Source organism: Aythya marila, assembly GCF_965140915.1.
Source record: "Aythya marila genome assembly, chromosome: 4".
Lineage (NCBI taxonomy): Eukaryota > Metazoa > Chordata > Aves > Anseriformes > Anatidae > Aythya > Aythya marila.
The window spans coordinates 52,989,209-53,011,656 of NC_139045.1; the positions used below are offsets into that span (position 1 = coordinate 52,989,209).

The 22,448-nt window shown below is 44.3% G+C and overlaps 1 protein-coding gene across 1 annotated transcript in view; it reads left to right on the plus strand.

Moving 5' to 3' along the window:
• The first annotated feature begins 816 nt into the window (after positions 1-816).
• Positions 817-22,448, plus strand: part of SMIM14 (small integral membrane protein 14) — a 39,181-nt gene continuing 17,549 nt past the window's right edge. The window contains exons 1-2 of the mRNA XM_082759621.1: positions 817-977; positions 15,616-15,726. Coding sequence (XP_082615747.1) covers positions 15,652-15,726 — 75 coding nt within the window. The 5' untranslated portion in view covers positions 817-977; positions 15,616-15,651. The remainder of the gene's footprint in view (positions 978-15,615; positions 15,727-22,448) is intronic.

Here is a 22,448-nt window from a genome sequence, read left to right on the forward strand (position 1 = left end):
GGAGGGGCAGGACTGCCAACTGGCAATGCGCCCAAGGCTTGGCAGAGCAATGTAGGCTTGACATGCAAAGCTTGAAAAAAACGCTCGGATGAAAACAAATGGCAACCCTATAGCCATGAAAGAGGGTTTGAACGTGCTGTGACGTGGAGAAGTGATGAGAACAGCCAGGGTTGTCCCCGTGTGGGCCGTGTCAGACCGTAGGAGGCACTCGTGCTATGAGGTACTGACTGGTGGGAGCCTGCAGCTCCCATCCCGCCTGCCTTCTCTCTGCAATTCAGCAGCATCCATGTTTTCTGGCTTGAAGGACGCAAGCCAGCCTTGAAAACATCATAGGACAAGATTTTTTTTTTTCCTGTGTAATCCCCGGTGCATGATGGTGTGGGGTCACGGTGCCCAGGGCAGGACTTGGCCCCATCCTCCTGCACAGCGCCTTGGCCAGGCACGGCCGATCCCAGCTGGCTGCCTCGAGCAGCCACCACTTCAAGTTCCCCATTCCTAACTTCACCCCACACCTTCTAGCCGGACTGCTGCCATAAGGAAGGCTTTTATTGCTGAGGGGCTTTGGGGCCAGGAGCTCCTGGAGGGCTGCGACGCGCACCACACGCCCCTCACGCCTCAGCTCGAGGACTGGCCGCACCCCACAGCCCGCTCCCCTCGAGGGGGGAGGGAGGGCTTCATTTTGGGGCCGTTCCTTCGTTTGGGGGCCGTTCCATGGATCGCCCCCCCCCCTTTCCCGAGGCGGCAGGGCCGGGCCGAGCCGCTGCGGGGCGGGAGCGAGGGGCGGTCGCGGCGCGGCACCGCCCCGGCCCCGGCCCCGCCGCCAGGAGCCGGCAGATCCGGGTCTCGTGGTGCGGGCTGACGTGGGAGCCGGCCCGGAGCAGCGGGGCCGAGCCCGGCCGCCCCAGCCCTCCTCAGCCTCCTCTTCCTCCTCCTCCTCCTTCTCCTCCTCCTCCTCCTCGCACGGCGGCCGGAGCACGGTGAGCCCGCCCCCCGCCGCTCCCCCCGGGGAGCCCGGGGCAGTGCCCGCAGCGAGGCCGGGGCCGGGTTTTTGGGGCTGGCCGGGGGGCGTCCCCGGTCGCTTTGGGGTTTGGGTGCCGTGTGGTGACGGGTCTGGGTGCCGGGGTTGCAGTTGGTGCTCCGCGGAGAAGTGACAGGCTGACAGCTGGGCTGGGCGTGCAGCTGGAGGGGGGATTGGGCTCCTCGTGTAGGGCACAGAGCCCCCAGCACAGGGACGGTGTCACGGTACCAACACCCTGCAGATGGGCTTCCAGCCGCGAATTCCTCATCCGTGTGCCCCCAGCTGTGGCTGGCAGCCGGGGCAAGCCACGCAGGGGGCTGCTGGCCGCAGAGACCCCGATACGAGCTGTGGCCACCCCTCTGTAGCTGCCACCAGCTCTGGGTCCCCGACACCCAGCCCCAGGAGCTGGAGCCCACAGCCCGGCTCCTCAATGAGGTGAGCCCCGTGCGTGACCTGCCTCCGAAACTTCGTCCCGGCAGACACCTGTTCCTGCGCTCCGTCTCCAGCATCATCTTTGGGTTATGGATTTATGGCTATGGGGAGTGTGCCTGCACCGTGCTGGTAAACATCCTTGTGTACGCGCCTAGATAAGTCTCGAAAACTCATCTCGAGCCTTTAAACATCAGGACTCTTTTTTTTTTTTTTTTTTTTTTTTATAGCATATTATGTTAATGTCATTAGTGTGCACAGCCTCAGTGAGCTTTAGCGGGTTGCTTCTAAGAAGTCTTTCGTGTTCAGCTCTTCGAGTGCTGCTGACCTTTACTCGTTTCTGTTACTTTCAAAAGCAGACATCAGCTGGAAAAAAAAAAGACAACAAAACAAAAGAAACAAAAACAAAACAAAACCAAAAAAAAAAAAAACAAAAAAAAAAGAAACAAAAGAAAAGAAAAAAAAAAGAAAAAAAAAATCTTACTTCTGATTTCTTCCTGCATGCAGCAACAGAGAGTAAGGTCCCTGATAATTCCGTCTTGTTCTTCATATTCGTATGACTTGTCCAGATGAAAGAAATCAAGCTGTTGTTGCTGATTATTGATTTTTGCTTTTCAAAAGTGACCCTGTCACTGACAGCGTGGCTCGAAACGGTATAAGCAATTGGTAGAGAAAAGGGATTGTAACGGTTAGCAGCACGGTTGCTGGCTCAGTCCTCAGTGCCATCCCTTCCCCTGCTGCTGAGGTAGGTGTGCGTGAGCTCTTTTTAGTTCTCTTGCCCCTTTTTTTTGTAAAATGAGATGTACTTTTCTCACCCAACTCCAGAGTAGCAGGGAATTCTGTGTTTTAAGTGGTTTAAGATCATCTTGTGTAAGGTGCTAAACAAGGGTTGAGGGCTGACTGAGTGTATGTTGTTGGTCCTTGCACAAGACACTGGGGCACGTGTCTCCCTGGCAAGCAGGGGAGTCCCTGACCTGCTCAGGGCCACGAGGGTCCACTTCCAAACAGAGATTGCAGTGGCAGCCATTCTGTTGTCCTGGTCGGATTGTATTTTAGCCTCGCTGCCTATAGAAATAAACATTATGAGCGTGGTTCTGTGGGGTTTCGTATGCCATGCTTGTGGCAGTGGTTTTCCAGCACCTTACCAAAACCACGAGTCTGGTCCATTAAGTACAAACTGCACAGCCTGCTTACCTGGGCTGCATCCTGCAGTCTGTGTTCTTCCTTCATTTTAAAGGAAAAATAAGAAAAATATACCTGTTGTTAAAGAAGCAGTCTACATACAAACAGTATAAAAATGCGTTATGGTTTTAATTGTTTTGTAACTGCCCTGTCTGCTTTCAAAAGGTTGGTATTTGGCTCTAGAGAAAGTTAGTTTCTAACTGACTTCTTGTTTCGTTATGAACTTCTCATTTTCTGCTTTTATATATTTATACTTCAGAATTAGCGATGCGTGAGTGTTATTTGCATAACAGATGTGTAATAAAACAAACCCCGTGTTCGTGTTTCAGAATTTTCCCTCCTAGATATTTTAGGTATTTGACATACGCCCTTAAAGGCCACATTTTGTCCCTGTTAAGTTTGTCATAATGGGACCTAATATCAAGAGTCTTTGCAGAAATTCAAGCCAGTGCCATGGAAGTAGCAAGATCTTCTTTTTTCAAAGTGCGCATGAGTGGAAGTGTGTGGTGCCCCAACAATACCAAGTATCAGTTTCTTACTCTGTGTGCTTTGAACATTTAGGTTTCTTTTTGCAACAGATGTAAAAATATTTTGGCAGATGCACTTATAGATAGAAAAATTGATGTCATCTGCCTGTATTCTGCTTAGAAAGCAAATTAGAGAGCCCGTGAGCATATTCATATATACTATCACACTTGGTGTTAAGCATGCTTTCTGCTCTAACTTCCTAGATTCAATTTATTAATACATTAAGAGCTATCCAGTTGCTAATGAGGCACCTGGTGCTGCAAGACGCTGAGTACTTGGGAGATCCAGGTGCTCCCAAGTCCCTCTCAGTGCAGTGGAAGCTGAGAAAATGTTGTGAAGTTACACCACGGAGCCAAATCTTGAAATGCTTCTTCAGGTTAAGAACGAAAAGAGGGAAGAAAAAAAAAATATATGCTTTTCCCAGAATAGCTCCTTCAGCTTGCAGGCCTTGACTCACCAGCAGCGAGCTTCCCAAGTTCCCCAGGAACCCATATTTGAAGAAAGCCTCAACTCCTCCTCATTAGGTGGGGATGCACCCAGGCGTATGAGAAGGATCAGTCAGTGTTAGCTTTATTTCTGCTGGACTTCAGTAGCTGTACAGCAGAGGAACGTGCTCCTATCCTCCCCTTTCCATCTTGGTACCTCGCCTGTGGTATTGGTGGGGGCAGGAGGAAGCTCCCTGGAGGTGACTGATGGGCTTTTCGTGAAAGATCTGAAGGTGGGCAGGGAGCAGCCCCTGGCATGATTGCGTGGTTGTACGTTTGCATGGCTGTTAATTGAACAAATATGCTTCAGAGGCTTAAGTCAAAGAGCCTGGCTGGTATTTTTAGAGATAACAGAACAAATTAGTCCCGTTTGGGTGGGAACAGACTGAGTTACACTTGATAAAAGTTTTCCTCATTAAGATTAGTTCTGATTCTTCAGCAGCTTTGCATGCATTAAGACCCGTGGCTTTCTGGGGCTAAATATAGTTTCATTCTTACTTTATAAAACTGATAGACAAATGTCAGATCCAAAGCACTGAGCTCAGGAAGAAAAGATTTTATCAAAAGGAACAGAAAAGCTGTACAAAAATGCAGCTCCAGCCATTAACACGATAAAAGCATTTGCAACGCTTTATTTGTCAAATCGGTGCCAAATGCAGACCTGGAGTAACAGAGTTTGGGTCTTCGTTTGTTCACATAGTTGTATGTACATGCTCATGTATGTCTTGCTGGTTAATCGTAAAAGCTTTATTTTTAGCAGGGCAATAATTTTAGAGAATCTGATTAAATATTACATGCCAATTTTCATATGTAAAAAAGTTATTTTAGGAAAAAAAAACCATCTGAATAAAATTGCATGCAGATGTGAAGAAAAGTCGGGTGTTAGCTCTTCAAACAGTCGGACTAAATCAAGTGTGAAACAAAGCTTCCTGGTGCGAGCAGCGTTGCCTTAACAAGAGTGCCTCTGCAAGGGGTTTGTGCCCCGGTGGGGCTCACTGCTTTCATGTCGGGCTGGGCTGGTTAGGTGGCACCTATCATCAGTGCCCCTGTTTGAAAACACAGGGGATGAGGATTTTATCAGAGAACTCCATGAAACACAGAAATATCCCGGTATTATAATATCAGTATATCCTATTACAGTATAATATTCCTGCATTTATGGCAATAGAGGCTTTTCTGAGGCACTGAGATTGTTGGATGCTTCAGTTTCAAGTCCATATGTAGAAAGGAAAGCGTCTAAAGGTGCAATCTACCTTCTTTCCTGCAGGAAGACTTAAGAGACGAAGATGTGAGACGTGTTTCAAAGCAACCCACCCTGACCTCATGAAACAGTACCACGGATTTTCCTTATGCAAATGAATAGATTGAAAAATCTGTTGCTCGTAGGTGCAGGGGAGAGTCGCACGATTTGCATAACACTTTCCTTTTGATGATCTAAAGTAGTCAGCGAGTCTGCTGAGTGGATGCTATTCTGTGGTGAAAACTGGGTCTTCGTTGAGCTGAACATATGTAAATAACCAAGCCCAGAAATCCTGTTAATTGCAACAGATTCCCTCCGGTAGAAGTGCTGATTAAAAATTCCCTAATTGATAAGCTCAAGTTGTTTACTGCAGGTAGGCAGAGAACCTGATTCAACTTCTACTGAAGGCAAAGGCAGGCATCCGCTGGCTTCAGATAAAATTTGATCTGGCCTAAAGGGGTTAGGAGTAGGGCTGCCAGGGAATAGAGCTGCTTTCATCTGAAAATTGAAAATCCTGCTATCTTTCTCAGCATGCTGCTACCCTGCTAAATCTGTTTTCTCAGTGGCAAGTTATTAGAAACATATGTCATCCCCGGAGAAAAAAAAAAAAAAAAAAGAAGGAAAATATTCCAAAGAATTTCAATATAATTTTTATGTTTGTGTGGGGTTGGAGTAACGTGAAGGAGTAGCCTGTTTTTACAGTTTTAAGGATTTAGTAAGGTATTTTATAAACTAAATAATTGTACTCCTAATAAACAAGTCTCAGAAAATTTCATTGCTTAGGGCTACAAGACATTGTGTCTCAGGACATTGGAAAAACTATCATTTTTGTTTGTTTTTGATCTGGTACTTTCTTCTGTAAAGGAGTGAGGGAATTTTTTAATGTTTACTTTTGCAAAGCGATGAAAAGTCTAAATTCTTAGTTCTTGAGCATCCAAAAAAAGTCACTTCAAAGCAGTGAGTTATTTATTGCAGGTGATCGGAGCTGCAGCATTTGCCCGGGTGCCCCGGCAGTTCAGAATAAAGTGTCTCCCCTTAACTTTTTTCTTTTGTGGATTATACAAAGTCCCCTCGGCTCACAAGTCCCATGGGGTAAGGGCGTGCCTGGGGACAGTTCCCCCAGCCCAGCAGCTGTGCAGTGGCTTTGTTACGCCGCGGTAATTTGCTTATGAGCTGGAGTCCTGAGCTTTGCTTCGAGCTCCTAAGTTGCTTTGGTACGTTTGAACACATTAATGGTAATCTTAACCTGTAAATCTTGACACAAGAGCAGAGATGGAGTTTGTTATAGGAGCATATTCTTTGTCAACACTTCATCTTTGAAAGGAAATAATCATTTTAAATTAGGAAAGTGAAGAGCAAAGCACCTCTCCGGCTGGGTGACCGACGGCGATTTCCTGTTGTCCTTGCTGCCCTACAAAAGGCAGGGAAGGGAGCTCCAGCTCCTCTTCCCTGTGTCACCGCTCGGTTTGGATCAGTCCTGCAGGCCCTCGGCTCTGCAAACCTTTAGCCCTGGAGGCTGTGGCACAGCACGGGTGTCCTCCTGGAGCTGGGCTTTGGGGCTCAGCGTGTGCAGCTTCCAGCAGCAGCACAGCACTGGTGCAGCGCCAGGGACGCCAAATTGAGGGGACTGGGAGTTGTTACTGGGGAATGGGAAGAGGAATGTCAGCAGAAGCCGCGGGTAGTCCCTGGTGCTATCCAAAAGCAGGAAAGTAAGCCAATTTGCCTTGGAGCTGGCTCTTCTAGTTCCGGCTCAAGGGTAAAATCCCATTAAAATCAATGGGGTTTTTGCCTTACCACAGGAGAGGGCTCCCGGTTTGCTCTGTAAGCTGGTTAGATGCAGCAGCTCAGTAATTTTACAGAGGGTAGCCCAGCCTTTTGCGTTAACATATGTCAAGCAAAATGATTAAATTTCCATTAGTCCTCCAGTGTAATAGAAATAATTTCATTGTCCTAGACCGTTGTCGCAGCTTCTACTTTAGATGTAAATGTTGAAGTGCAGCTGAAGCATTTACTTTGCAGAAAAAGAGAGTATTATTCTTGGACAATGTCCTGTGCCACTGACATCTTCTCTTAATTAGCTTCCATGTTGCAGGGGATGAGATTTCTTTCAGGGAAATATCATCATTTTAACAAAAGGATGACCAAACGCTGACAGCTGGAGTTTGGCACTAGCGTTCTGCATCAAATATTAGTAAATGAATTCCAAAATAGCTGGACTGCTTTTTTGGTCCCTGGCTGGCTGTGCATAATTAGCTCCTTTTCAAGTGTTTCGCCCAGAAGAAATGCTCGGCCACCTGCATGGGAACAAGCCAATAGCTTTTTTTAAATCTTGGTGGGTCCTATTAATGCTGAATTCCCCCAGAAGCCAAACCACTGGCAGCAGGCTGGTAGCCTTCACCTCTGAAGTCTCTCCCCCCTCAGCTACTGGGGACTGGCCACGAAGAGGAAAGCGGGGAGCAGTACCAGAAGAGTGGGGTTTGGATGCGTGGGTTCTTGTCCTCTAAGGCTTGTGCTTGACGTTGCCTGGCTTTAATTAAACTCAAAGAAGCGTCTGTGCCATCTGGGGCTCCCTGATGAACCATTTGGACCTGAGCTGATTTACCTCAGCCTGCTCTTACCCTCATTTGCCTTGTGTGGTGTCCACGAGCAGTGCATTTGCTGGCAGCTTTGTACCAGCTCCTGCCACCCTTGGAAGCAGCACGAGCTTTGCACGGACCTCGGCGAGAGAAGAATTGTGATGCTTGGCTGTCAGAGGGCTTTGGCCGTCCCATAACCCTCCCAAGTCATTGTGTGTGGCTCCTGCTTCGTTGCTGCCAGGAAGAAGTCTTCTCCTGACCTCCTCGGGACACGTCCAGGTGACCACGTTGGGGTGAAAACACCGGTGGCTGAGCGATGCTGGTGGCGTTGAGACAGTCACAAGTTGACGAGGACAAGGAGTGCACCAATGCTGCTGTGGTCCTGGGAGACCGCTGGGAAGAAGGTGAGGAAGATCCTTGGCACTTTCTCCTTGGTTCTGAGCCAGGCCCTGCTCAGCAGCTCCCTCCCTGGTCTGGGCATGTCACCGAAGCATCCCTTTGTGCCTGGATCAGCGCTTCTTTGGTTCTGCTCCTACTTTTAAGGAGCTGTTTGATAGCAAATCAGCATTTGTAATAAGCACCAGATGGATGACACTGGAAAATTAATTCCTAATTTACTTACACACCAAACGGTTTGTGAGGCAGCAGGAAAGCTTCCCAGCAGCGTGCGCTGAGCGGGATGTGCCGGGTGAACGGTTCTGCTCGGAGCTCCAACTGCTCGCGGTGCCTCTTGAAACCACGTCTGTGTGCGCGGCTCAGCGCTGCTTCCGTGGGGAAAGACAGGAACCGGCTGAGCTTAATCTGCACTGAAAAGTTCATCTCGGATCTTGTTAATTATCCTGAGGAAAGTCACGGTGCAAAAATACACTTGCCAACTCATTAGGCTGCGGCTGGAAGTCCGGGGAGACCCGCTGATGCTTTCGAGGACAAAATCAGCTGCTTTCCTCCTCCCCCCCAGAGTTTTAAGGGCAGAGACCGAGGGGAATCGGTTTATGCTTTGAAAGTGTTGCTGTGCCTAGGAGCTCTCCTTGGGTATTGTATCAGCCAGCAAAATCACTGCAGCCCTTTCCATGAGGAAAGCCACACGGATGGGCTGAGCGGGGCCAATTAGCAGGAGGCTGTAATTGGAGCCACACTTCGCTGTGGTGGTGCAGGGCCCACATTTGCATCCTGCTGTTCTGCTTTCGTGCCCGGCCAGCCAGTTGGTTTTCTTTTGTCCTAAAAACTCCGTTTAATGCCCAGGAGTTGGCCTGGTGGAGAAGGATCATGAGTAGCCCTCTGAGGATCTGAGACCTTCCAGGACCACTGGATCCTGGTCTGCCGACAGCAGTGGGAGCATTTCCTTCAGTGCCAGTCGGATGGAGCTGTAAGCGTGGAAGTGATGGGACAGAGCTTCCCTTGCATCGCTAATGAAAGGGATTAAAAAATTACCACTGTAAAAACAGCCAAACGTAGTGTTGCGGTGTTTCAGACCCAAGTTCTGAGAGGGAACATTTACTTGAGCTATTTAAATTACAGTAGCAGAGGAGAGCAGGTCGCTGGGATGTTTTCATTAGTATCAATTTGTATACAAATTCTTTTTTACAGAACCTATTTTTAGCCTTGTTTGAACCGAGGAAGTCGCTTTGTGAAGGAAGTCTCTGTAGGAATCTCCAAGCTCCTTACTGCCGGTCCCATAACCCCAGCAACTGAAAGCTTTTGGCTACGTGGCCACCTCCAAAGGATGCCTATGCCAGGTCCTTGGCTTCTGGATTCATTTTGATTCATCCCTGTGAGCAATATGCATCCACTAACTTCAGGCAGAATAGCCCGCATTTATTTTAAAGCACTGCCTATTTTCTCCTTATTTTCTGCCTATTTCTGCAGCTCCTTTTGTGATGTTTCTTCCCTATTCAACTACGAGTGCTTTTGTTTTCCTACGCTGTCCTGTAGCTTTATCCTGTGTTTAGTTATTTGCTTCCTTTGCTTTTTTAATGGCCTGGTTATCATTTCTGCCTCGTTCCTCCTTTATATTGCTCTGGTGATAGGCAACGTGCTGCATTTCTGGTGACAGTAATTGAGAAATGAGAAATTTCGCCAAGTTCTTTGCAGGTGAAATCAGCCAGTCCCAGCTGCACATGTCTCCGGCTAGTTTATTTAAGAGAGAAACCCCAAATCCGTGCCTATTGTTTTTCCACTCTGTGCTCTAACCCAGTCTGAAGAGCAGCTCAATGCAGGAGTCAGTGGGTAAAATTCCCTGGCCTTTCTTACTCCGAGTTTGGTCGTACAGCTGAAATAGTGGGCAGCCAAATAACGGGCTGGTGAGCTGGAGGCAGGTGGTTCAGTAAAAGGCTGATAAAACCCTCGGGGTTGTGTGGATGTGCATGAAGTACAAGGAGAGAGAAGATAGCAATCAGCAGGAAAATGCACAGTGTAACAAATTTAGCTTGGATTCACTGGATTTGAATGTTTAGACTCTATTGATTGTTTTTTAATTAGCAAGATTTCAGCATTGCCCCACTGAAGATACCTTTACATGTAATTTCACCGTATACCTGTGTGATGTTGAACTGGACTTTGAGTAACCAGGCAGGGTTACCTTTATGGGAGGGAGGGGTTCTGCCTGTGGCAGGAAGATTCAAATGGGCATTTTATCTTTGAGGCATGCTTTGTGTGTGGCTTTTGGTGTTTCAGCCCTTCAGCATTTTTCGGAATGCCTGCGGAGCCTTAACAAGTCGCGTGCTTTCTTTCTACATTTTAATTTCAATTTTTTGTACGTATTTTCACTTGTTCTGCCGTACTTCGCTAAAGCTGAACTCAGAAGCAAAATTAACTCTATGGCATGTTAGAGATATTTGATAATTATGCTTTGAGATGTTGCAGTTGTCTGTAAAATAGTAATAGGGAGCTAAATAGGGGAGATTTTGTTTCTCTTTAAAGTAAGGTGGGAAGTTCCTGCTACTTGTTTGCTGCATTGTGAGATATTTTGCTTCTAAGGACTTCCAACCTTCAATATTCAAGGAAATAGCAACACAGCAAAAATAGTTCTTGGCAGAAAAAAAAACACAACACTGTATTGTGTGTATGCCGTGTGTGATTTTCAAGAGTGCTCGGACCCAGGAAAGATGAGACTTAATGGGTGTAAAGTTTTAGTGCTCAGGATGCCGTGTTTGAGCTGTGATAAATCTGTAGCCATGCTGGCGATGTGCTTTGGGTAGTGAGTTTCTTCAAAAACTTGAATGATCATTTTGTACACTTCCTTTTACTAAAGAGTAGAGTTCACCTGGACAATCTTGTTAAACAGCATAGTATTGGAGTCACGCTGGAGAGCATCCAGCCCATGGAAAGTGGACAAAACTTCTCATTTGCCTTCATGCTAGAAAGGAATTCAGTTTTGTAATGATGAGGGTGGAGAAAAGCAGAGCATAATTTCTGTCTCCCAGAGCTCACCAGCTGCATGCTGTTCACTCAGGAGAGATGCTGCCGAATTGGGAAATAATGTATAGTCATTACAAGAATTTTAAAGTATAGGAGAGTCTCCAGGTCCAAAAAAAAAAGACAACATTGAGATTGTTTTTTTGATAGTAGGATGTATAAAATACACCACGCAGCTGTAGGGCTCAGGTTGGGAAAGACAATAAAAGAAAAAACAATTTACAATAATTACCATAGCTGAGAAGACTCATGATTTTAACAATTGCATGGAAATGTTTTTCAATATGGCTTCATTGCCTACAATTGCAAATAGCTGCTCCAGTCGGAAGGTAATGGTGGGCTTTTATTTCTGCCTTAACTCATCAGAGACCGTCTCCTGTTTTGCTCCTGAATTATAGCAGTCCTGGCTCTGGCTGCAGCACTTTAATTTCAGAAGTGCTGTTTGTGATTGCCTCCGTGGGCCTCTTTACACCGAAGAAGTCCTGTTGACTCGCTGATGGTATGTCGTATTCACCCACGCCTCCTGGTTCTCTCCTTCATTAAGGTTTCTGTATCATTTTGCTTATCTGGGGGCCGTAACATGTACCTTGCAGCTGTTAGTGCTGAGAGCTGTTTGCCAAACACATCTTCCAGCTGTTTGTAAACCCGGCGTTAAATACTGCCTTATCGATAGCGTAGCCGAAGCAAAATGCAGTCATTTTAACGAGGTTGAAAGTAGCTCTGTCTGAGTGCTTGCGTTCATTTGGTGCCACGGCCTCACCAATTGCTGTGTTCTCACCAGTTACTCTCTAAATTCCAAGAAAACCGAGGTTACAACAAACAGGAGAACGTACAGAAAACACAGTAAAACAAAGCCACAAGCCCGTTTCTTCTTTCTCTAGGTCATGAAGAAAAGAAGGGAGCGTATCCTGCATATCCTTTTTTTTTTTTCTTCTTTTTTTCTTTCTTGTAAGTGGAAGAGCTGTATTTGCAGAAGGTGGAGAGTCGGCGTGGCTCAGCGAGGAGGTCAGAGCTGGGCAGAACAAACGAGCAGCTGACGTGCGGTCGGACGATTGCGAGTACCGGGAGGCATGCAGGAAGCACGCTGCAGGGCTGGCACAGGGTTTTGTGAACGGGCTGCCTAAGAGCACGCGGCGGAGCCAAGGAATCCTGCTCCCAGATAGATAAAAATACTGGCCTCTTATTTCCAAATCTCACACGGGAGTGAGACGTTAATAAACTTAGGGATCTAGTTACGGAGCTTAGCTGATATCGAGCACTTTCTACATTCACAGTGTGTTACAAATAATCCAGTGATTAAGCCAATAATGAGGAACACAGACACGAGAGTCTGTGAGAGTCATTTTACAAGTGAAAATCATCATATAGTACCGAGTGGTTCGTTATGCCTTGTCACTGGACAGATGCATGTAAAATCTATTTCATCCAGTCCTTTGTCAGGAAAAAAAATAGTGTTCTTCTCACTATAAATGGTCCATCTTCATTCCTTTGCCAGTAAGAGTTTGGTATAGACTTGAAGGAGGGACAGATGAGGGATGATTCCTTTAAGTGTCATTTGAAGGTGAGAAAGCTTGTAAGGAAGACTGTGCTGAAAAGCTTGGAAGGCATTTTACCTGGTGACATGTGTTGTGCTTTATTTTATCTTGTTCAGGTAATTTGTCATGTACATTGCAGATGCCTTGGGGTAAACCCCTTCTAGCACACCTCTCCTTATATTTATGATGTTGTATGACAGATTTCTTTTCCTCGTTATTGTCTAATCTTTTTCAGTTGCATGCTCAACAAAGAATGGTTTCATTGGTGGTGATTATTTGATGATTTGATTTCTCCTAGTCTTATACAGATTAACAACCCAGCTCTCTTAATTGTTGTGCCATTACTATGTGATACTGATTCCTAAATCCCTCAAGTTAGAATTAAATACTGTTTTACACCTTCACTGGTTCAAGTGCCTTGTTCTGGGTGTCAGTGTATGTCCAGAGAAACCATTTTGCACTCTTTGGCGCTACCAGGGCTTTTACCAGGGTTTTTATCAGAGCTTTTAGCCTCATGCTAAAATAGAAGAACTCATGTTAAAATTTAAGAACTTCTTTCAATACTTAGGTTTATTTTTCTATGCAAATCTGTACGCTACGTAATCTCTCAATCTTCTCAATAAACTGTCAGATTAATCTTTTTTATTATCTAAACCACCTTTCCTCCATCTCTTCAATATTTTTTGTGCTCTTTTTCAGTATTTAGTATTCTTTTTAAAAAGTTGTCGTGGTTCCGCTCAAGTGGGCAGCCGAGCTCCACCACAGCCGCTCTCTCACTCCCCCTCCTCAAAGAGGAATGGGGAGAAAATATGTGAAAAGGGCTCAAGGATTGAGATAAGGACGAGAAAATCACGCAATAATTATTGTAACGGGCAAAACAGACTCGGCATAAGGAGATAGTAAGATTTATTGCCTACAACTAACAAGCGAGAGAAGTGAGAAAACAAAGGAAAAAAAACAAAAGCACCTTCCCCCCCCATCCACCCTCTTCCACCTCCTCCCCCCGAGCGGCGCAGGGGAACGGGGAATGGGGGTTATGGTCAGTCTACAGCACTTCTTCTCTGCCGCTCCTTCTCGGTCACTCTCGTCCCCTGTGCTGTGGGGTCCCACCCACGGGATGCAGTCCTTGATGAACTGATCCGGCGTGGGCTTCCCACAGGCAGCAGCTCTTCCAGAACTGCTCCAGATATGGGTCCGTACCACGGGGTCCATCCCTCAGGAGAAAACTGCTCCAACCTGGCTCCCCTACGGGCAGCAGCTCCTGCCAGATCACCTGCTCCTGCGTGGTCTCCTCTCCACAGGCTACAGGTCCGGCCCGGAATCTGCTCCGGCAGGGGTCTTCCACAGGCGGCAGCCTCCGTCGGTGCAGGGCCACCTGCTCCACCGTGGTCTCCTCCACGGGCTGCAGCATGGAACCCTGCTCCACCGTGGTACTCCATGGGCTGCAGGGGGACATCCTGCTTCACCATGGTCCTCACCACAGGCCGCAGGGGACTTCTGCTCCGGCGCCTGGAGCACCTCTCCCCCTCCTTCTACACTGACCTTGGTGCAAGGCTGTTCTCTCACTCCCTTGACTCTCCCGGCTGCTGTGTGGCGCAGCGTTTTTTCCCTGTCTTAAATATGCTCTCACAGAGGCGCAAAACAACATCGCTTATTGGCTCGGATCTGGAAAACAATGGGGCCCTTCCCAAACATGGGGCAGCTTCTAGATCTTTCTCACAGAAACCACCCCTATGGCTCCATGCTACCAAAACCTTGCCACGTAAACCCACTACAAAAGTGAAGACCCAAGCAGATAACTGCACTGGAGTAGATATTCTATAACACAGATACAGATCTCTCTTACCTTCTTTCACTATCTGGCCTTCTGCTCCATGGCAGAGGGTAACACGGAAAAGTGGCAAGCATTCAGAGTGAATGGAGGAAGGACTTTGGAAGTGCGTTTTCTTTTTTCCGCTTCTTACCCCAGGAAGGAAGAACAACTGTGGTGACACGTTCTGGTGTATGAAGATCTCTTACAGCCGTATGGGTTGTTACTCTTTCTCCTAATGAGATTAGAATATCAGGATGTTTGTGTGTGATCAAGGCCCTGAGTTTTTAAAGGTGAAGGTTGCAGAGCACGACGTCTGCTCATTGAGCACACCCTCAACAAAAGGCTGGCACTTCCACAAGCTACTTTAGGAAGCAGACAGGTTGTATCTGCTCCATGCGCCTGCCTTTATGAAGCCTGCCAGTTACCTCACATTAGGACCCCAGTGAGTGCAGCACAAACACAATCTGAATCTCGCCTTATTAATACCAAGTTAAGCAGTCATACTTTGGAAGTATCATTCTGGAGAACTAATCTCGTGCATCCTAACAGTCCTCGTTAGAGAGAAGACAATCCCTGACTTGACCACAGCGGTAGAAATGCCTTACAATTTGCTGCCCCTTTTGACCATCAATTAAGTCACTGAGAAAACTTGCTGAACAGTAAAGGTGGGCTCGTGCTATTGCTGAGTGTCTGGTGTGCAAGTGGTTTTAGCAGGTGAATGACCTAGAATGGCTTCCCTTCCGTGTCCATTACAGCATCTTTGAACTTTTGTTTTCTGTGTAGCTAGCTGGATGACCTACTTCTTTGATCTAAAATTAGTATGAGTAGCTCCATTTTTAAAGCGTTTCCAAGTACATCCACTTTTGCACCCCTGCTGCTTGCTTTCATTATACAATGGGGATGATTGTTTCCCCCTCTAGCAAAGAAGTTACAGAATTTTAAATTATTTTCCTGTACATTGATCCAGGGGGAGAATGCCAACAGTTTGTAAGGGGTTTAAGAACACAAGTTCCCCTGACTTTTCAAATTGTATTCATACACTTAAAAGTCTCACTATGCAGATGAGAAACCAGAATTTAATTTGTGTAGTTCTTGTTTGTCAGGCTACATTTCATAGTGGTATGTAGGAAAACTCAGGGGGGATTCACAGATACTTGCAAAAAATTATTTGGCTCTCTAAGGAAGCCTGTGTGAGACACTGCTTTCAGCAACATCAAAAGGTAACTGCACACACCGGACTTCTTCATTCATGCTGCCAAAGGAATAATAGGATTACTCTGCTTTGTCTTGCCTTTTCACTCTGGCATTAAATGAGCTGAAATTTGATGTGGGAGTCTGTAAAATAAGGTCAGTTGAAAAAAGAGTTCATTGTACCTTTATTCTTATTTTTCCTAGGTGTTCACAGACGAGTTCAGGTTTATCCAGAGAACCATGGCAGAAGGTGGATTTGATCCTTGTGAATGCATTTGCTCACATGAACATGCAATGAGAAGACTCATTAATCTGGTAAGGATGATATGAGAGTATTGGGAAAGGTGGTTATTCAGACATTACTTCAGCATTTGCACACTTGCAGTTACTGATGCTATTGATTTTGCTTATTCAGCTGCATGTACAGCTAGAATCTCTGCATCTGACTTTCTGATGAGCATTTGAGTACTTAATAAAGATGATAACTTTCTCTTATTTTCCAGGGCTGCATTTTTACAGCATTGGCATTGTTTCTATTGAAATGCTTCTCTGTAACCCCCTTTTTAATCTGCATAAAACCAAAGAAACTACCCTGTACACTCTTTGAGTTCAGTTTAATACCATACACATGAAATTCCACCTACCCATGTGGCAAGTTGATTTTTAATGTTTTTTTTTTTTTTTTTTTTTTGTAACAGTTTTTATATTTTTTAAACTAAGCTTTAAAAAAATACTGGATTTGAGAATCTAGTGATATTGACTTCTGAGTTCTGTTTGATGTGCTTCCCCTTGTTGATTTTCATATATTTGTTTTTATCCCATTTTTCTTTCTTAGGGTTTAAAATAATTTCCTTTTAAGTTACTGAGTACACCAACTGCTTAAGGCAGTATTTGTGAAGAACAGCCTCTCTAGGATCAGACCCTTCTTCAAAGGGTTTCTTATCAGTGTCTTAGGAAGGTTCTCAGGAAAACATGGTCTCCAACTAGCCTAGGATAAGAGTAGGGGTAATGTGCAAATCCCAAACCATATATGTCTGGGAATCAATTCCTGTGCTTGACCTTATAATAAAACCAATTCCACTTGCATACATCCAAGGAAGGACAAACTTGCTTTAAACAGTATTTTGCAAGACATATTTATAGCTTGTTCTTGCAAATGTGTGGGTTTCGTTGATATGGCTCTGCTTTACCCTGAAGACCAAGTCCTGCATGTCCATGTTCTCTTGACCTTGGAGTTCATCACTATACTGTCTCCTTTGGACTACCAGGGGAAGAACCTAAAGCCAGGCAGAAGCTGTACCTGTGCTCTCGGGAACACAGGTGACCCCATTTTCAGAATTACTGTGCTCAGAGTAAGCAGTGTTCACCATAGATGTCCATAACGTAGCACTGTGGAACCCATGCCGTCATCTTCTCACCTTGTGCCTCGTGGCCCACACACCAAGAATGACTTAAAAAAAAATAAATATATAGGCCACACAGGGAGCCAAAGCAGTGCTGAAAACAAACAAACAACAAAACCAAACAAAAATAAATAAATAAAGCAGGCTCTGTCACTGGCTGCAGCAGAAGGCAAAATGATCCCCCGCAAGGATAAGAGGAAACAATAAGCATTTGGCTCACAGACCGTGGCAACCCTTGTGCTATGCATCAAAGCTGGGGTTGCCAAACAGTCCAAATCTAGTGGCCAGCTGCACTGAAGTCCAAAATGGCACCAGACAAATAGAGCACGTCTGTATAGCCAATTCCCTGTTCTGTGTGGGCCTGATATCATTTCCCTTTGGTAGCTCTCAAGTGTGGTGCAGCCAGTTCTTGCCTGGGTCTCACAAGTCATTAGAGGCTGGCTTGCTTTCATATCTCATTACTGAAAGGCAACAGTTTGTCCCAAGAAAGGATTTTTGTCTTTTTCTCATGATGAGATATGTGCCATGATACATGTGAAGGTGGCAGAGGAAGCCCCAGGACCAAACTTCGTGAAGCTGGGAGGGAGGAAGGAGGATGAGTGTTTGCTGCTCTTTCCTCAGGTTTGTCAGATGCAAGCCTGAAGCAAGCCTGAAGTATGGTCCAGGCTTTTGATGCCAGTTCTACATTTCTTACTGTTTCATTATTTTTTTTTGCTGGAAGATACCGATAAACAATGGCATAAGTCTGCTAGTGCTCTTTTGCTGTGGCTGGAGGATTCAAAGTAGAGGTGTGTCCAGAGTTACACGTGCCACAAAGGTGTGTGAGATTGTGTTCCTAGGCAGCACCATGCAGTAGGTGGGTGCAAATGGGTGATGTGGAGGCACACTGGTTCCTGTGTTGTGAACGTAAATGGAGCAAATCACAGCTGTCATCCTCAGTGGGGTGGTCACCAAGGCCAATCTTACACAGTTCTGTGTAGCTGCAGGAGTAAAGTTTATTGTTCAATGTTCAGCTTCCAAAAAGATGATATGATTCAACATTTGAAACTGTGAGGAGTAATGGGAAATGCCAGATTTCATCTGTTGTAAAAGGAAAACCAGCTGTTGCTAAATATTTATAAGAACAAATCACTAGCTGGGATAGTTCAGCAGAATCTAGAAAGGCAAATTCTCAAAATGCTGTCAGTGGCCAGAGAATCATCCTCAAGTGACCTTTTGCATGATTTAGCAGACTTCCTAAATCTCCATTATTATATAGGTAGCTTGTATTCTTCGGTAAGAGTTTGCTTTCTAAGCTTCTGTTTTGTCACTCAGTTGTACACAGTGTGAGCAAACAGGAATTTGTTTTAAAATAAACCCTTGGATATTTTCCAAGGTTGCTGAATTCCACAGGTCTCACTGGAGATGGGGTGCCTATTACCTCTGAAAGTTGTTTCCTCAAAACCTTTATTCCAAAACCACTGGGATACAAGAAAGGTAGGCAATCTGCAGTTTTTCAGCATGGAGGAGAGGAAATCCAGACATGCTGTATATCCAGAATGGTTCCCTACTACTACATACTGAATTGTTGATTCTTGTTGATAGGCATTAAACAAACAAGAGCACATTGGAATGGTATTATAGTTGGGAGTGCTTGTCAGGACTCGAGAAGTGGTTGTAATTTCCTTTAGACCAAGCCCTGTGAACCCAGAAGATCAAAGTTAAGATCAAATTTATCAGAATAACAGTGTAGTTATGAGAGATGCTCAAGTGTGGAAATATAGTTCCAGAATTCTTCAGTAATGACATTGTGCAAAAATTAACATGATTGATGTAAAGACTTTAACAGATTACATTTAGGTTAAAGTAATTCTTACATACTGATCTGTTTATACCTGTATAGAACAATACTGATAAGGATTAAGGTTTCTGCTGACGAAGAAGTCATGAGGCATTAAGCATGGCTGTTACATGTAGAGTTAAGAGCTACATATTCAAATGCCCAGGATTTCCATTAGAGTTAACTGTATGGAAAATTTCAATGATGGTGTTATGCCAAGGACAGCAGGAGGTCAAAAAGGTCTGTTTACAACCTGAAGTTCTCATTTTAATTCCCAAAGTGGGACTTTAAATTTCTAAGTTAATTGGTGTATTTACCTTGAAATTCTTTTACAACGCATTTGGTATTCCAAGTACAATAACTAGGGGATTTTATTTTTTTATAGATAGCACATAGTTTAAATCTCTACTTTAAATGATTTAAAAGTTCATCTTGTCAGTACAATTAATGCTTATAAAGTGAAAAGGTTTTGTTGTTGTCATTTAAGCTCTTCTTCTCTGCTATTAGCAACGCCACAGAAAATTATGAGCAAGTAAGCTGTCTTTTTTTAAGAAGACTAACTTTTACTAAGCCATGTGACTTGATTATTTTTCTGTCCCTCATTTTACTTGACTAAGCCAGGTTCTGTTCTTTTTCCTTTTCTTCTTAATTCATAATACCGTGATGATTTTATAGACAGTAGATTTTATATCTCTAATGCAAGTGACATTTTAAAAGATTTTTTTGCTGCTTATTAGGCTGCCTGGAAGATGCTGTTCATACCCACAGTTCTTATAACTTATGTACACGTGTGTGAGTGGCATTGATTTACCTTTTGTTAGATGTTCTATCATTTTTCCTGAGGTGGATTTTTCAGGTTTCTCATTGGTGTTTTGCACATACTAAACTTCCGTAGCATGGCCACCACCATAAATAATATGCAAATATTATGATTTCCAAGTATTCCAAGCAAACAGCAGAGATCTAACATCTTTGGCTGTGACTTCATCAATATTACTTCCAGTATGTAATACCCATGGCACCATCTGTTATGATTTGGAGTTGTTGTATAACAATTTGATTATTGTATATTGGGCTCATTATTTACACTATGGATATAGCAGATAATTGGGAACTGCCATAAAAGGAAGTAAGCACAGAAGAAAAATATCATCAGATTTTCCATCCTCTGCAGATACATAAGCGTTGTTAAGAGACAATGACAGACCTGTTAGTTCGTATGACTTTATCTCCTGCTCAGTCTCTTCCATCTACACAACTTATTTTGACAAGAAGAGCCAAAGTTCAAGAATGAAGAACAACAAACAAAATCAAAGACTTTAATGGGGAGGACTCTTGACAGACAATGGGCCAGTTGTTTAAAAGATTTTCAGTGAAGGATGTTCTGTGGTATCCAGAGAAAATGATTCCTGTCTTAGTTGTGGCAGAGAACAGCAAATCTCTGGATGAGAATGATGTTATATTTAAATCTTTGTATTTCCATTTTCTTCATTTCTCTTGCAAAATAAAAATCTGATCACACTACATAGTTCCTCTAGACTTCCGTGCTATTTGAGTAAAGGTGTGATCCATGATCCAAGTGTGAACACTAGACTGTGAAAGCCCAAGGTGACAGGAATAATCATGCAGAGAACATCTTTCATGAAGCCTGACACCTGTATATGACTACTTAAAGTGGCCAGAAATGCTGAAGTGAGCCAGCAGCACCTAATTTTGTATGGTGTAAAGGTCCTTTATATTTTCTCTGTTACAGCATTATTTGCTTTACAGAAACTGTGACTTTAGATTTCCCTCATACTGGGTTCTACAAAAATGAGCAATATGTTCTTTCCCCAAAGCATTTCTAATTCTGTAATACAAAAGGGCCCGTTTTGGTGAACAGCCAACAGTTCTGCTGCTGAGATTTGATGGCCTTGCAGACCTCTGTGGGAATTACAACCTTGTGCTATGCTCTTCTGTAGCTAATTGCAAAGTAATGGCCCATGTCTAGTTATGTTGCTACACCAGAAGGCTTGAATATCTCAAAAACTCTAGGGAATAGAAAGCAAATCATTTTTTCATTTGTCTTGTATTTTGAGGTGCCATTCGATTTTTATAGCAAAAAGATGCAAATTTTCAAGCTATTTCCAAAGAAAAAGAATGATTCAAACACTCTTCTGTGAACCAAATTTCCACCTAATTCTCTTGGCCAGGTCACTGTAGAGCCTTGTTAAAAACGGGCATAGTCTGAAATAGTATCCAGCCATGAGTCTTGGCTGAGCGAGACCGTGCAAACAGCACAGAATAAACACATGACTAAAATAGATCTGCGTTGTTTGCTGCAAATGGTTGAAAAGTTCTCAAGATGTCAGCACAGCTAAGCCTGACTTAAATAGTCCTTCAGGCATCCAGCAAAAATGAGTTACCCTACTGATGTGGCTTTCTATTGAAAGCAGAGCAGAACTACACTGAATGAATTCGTGGTGATTTAAGGTGACCTTCTAAATTTGGAGGTTGCCCTGGAGACTTGTTACACATGCTCCATGGCATTTGCCTTCTTAATTATTTTTTAATAGCAGTTGCTACTGCTGCTGGTCTGTAGCCCTTCTGCTCCCTGGCTGCTTGGCTAAGGAAGTCACATTTTGCTCTCACCGTCCCCTTTTCTTCCAGACCTGTGCCTTCAGTTCCCAGTTTCTTGGAGTGCAGGGTGATTCAGAAAGGAGCCTTCCCAAGAGCTGAACGTTAGGTTGCTCATTAGGATAAAGAAGAAGCTGCCATCCTTCTGAGATGCAGGAAAGACCTGTTGTGTACCTCCTAAGGCACTGTGCCAAAAGAATAAAACACAGGAGCAGAGTAGCGGGATGCTTGCTGGTCCTGAGCACCCTTTGCTCCACTGATTTCACTGGGTGCTCAATATGCTGGCTCTGCACAGCTTAAGGTCCCAAAACCGTATCACAAAAATCATGCACTGCTAATGGTCTGTAAACTAAAAACTAATTCTAGATCAAGCAGTACAAATGAAGGCTATTTTTGTGGACAGGTGAGTGTTAAAAAAAGCCAGGAAAAATGTTGTCCACTCGGGTCCAAGTCCCATGGAGACCATTTTTGCCTATAAGGGGTTAGGTTGCAGAACTGTTGAAGGTGCCTGGCATTCTTTGCGTTTCCCATTACTGAATTTTGTGGCATGATGGAAGCAGCTGTTTTTTAACTAGTGTGTATATATATATACACACAAATACATACGTACATATAAAAAGGTATAAATAAAAGCAATATAGTAGTAAATATATATATAACTTGTATTTAAAAAGTTACATTTAAATATAAATATATCTCTATATACATATATTACACTTATAAATATATTTATAAAAATATAATGTCTCAGTCACCCCTGACTGTCTCAAAATAATGCTTGTGTGGTCTAACAGTATTGCAAGCAGTGTGGAAGAACAGGCACTGAAAATTCTGGCTGCTAGATAATCCAGCAGTAGTTCATAGATACAACGTGTGTTATGGATGGCTGTGGTGATCAGAGCTGTGTTAGGGCCATCTCGTTTGAGGAACAAGGAGAAAATTGTGCTTTGTCCCTCAGGCCACATGTGGATGTAATCAGCACCGCACACGGGTAGAACTCCCAGTTCTAAGCCTTTGTCCTGAAGGCTGTCTACGTGGGAGCACGTTTTTCATCTGCGAGCGTGCATCATTTTGCAGAAGATACTCAACTGGTCAAAAACCAAATAAACATGTATTCTGTGTTTGTATTGTAGATGCAAGTTTGTTAGTAACCTCGTGGGAGATTTGTTTATGTTGTTCACAAATATTTTCAAAGGTTT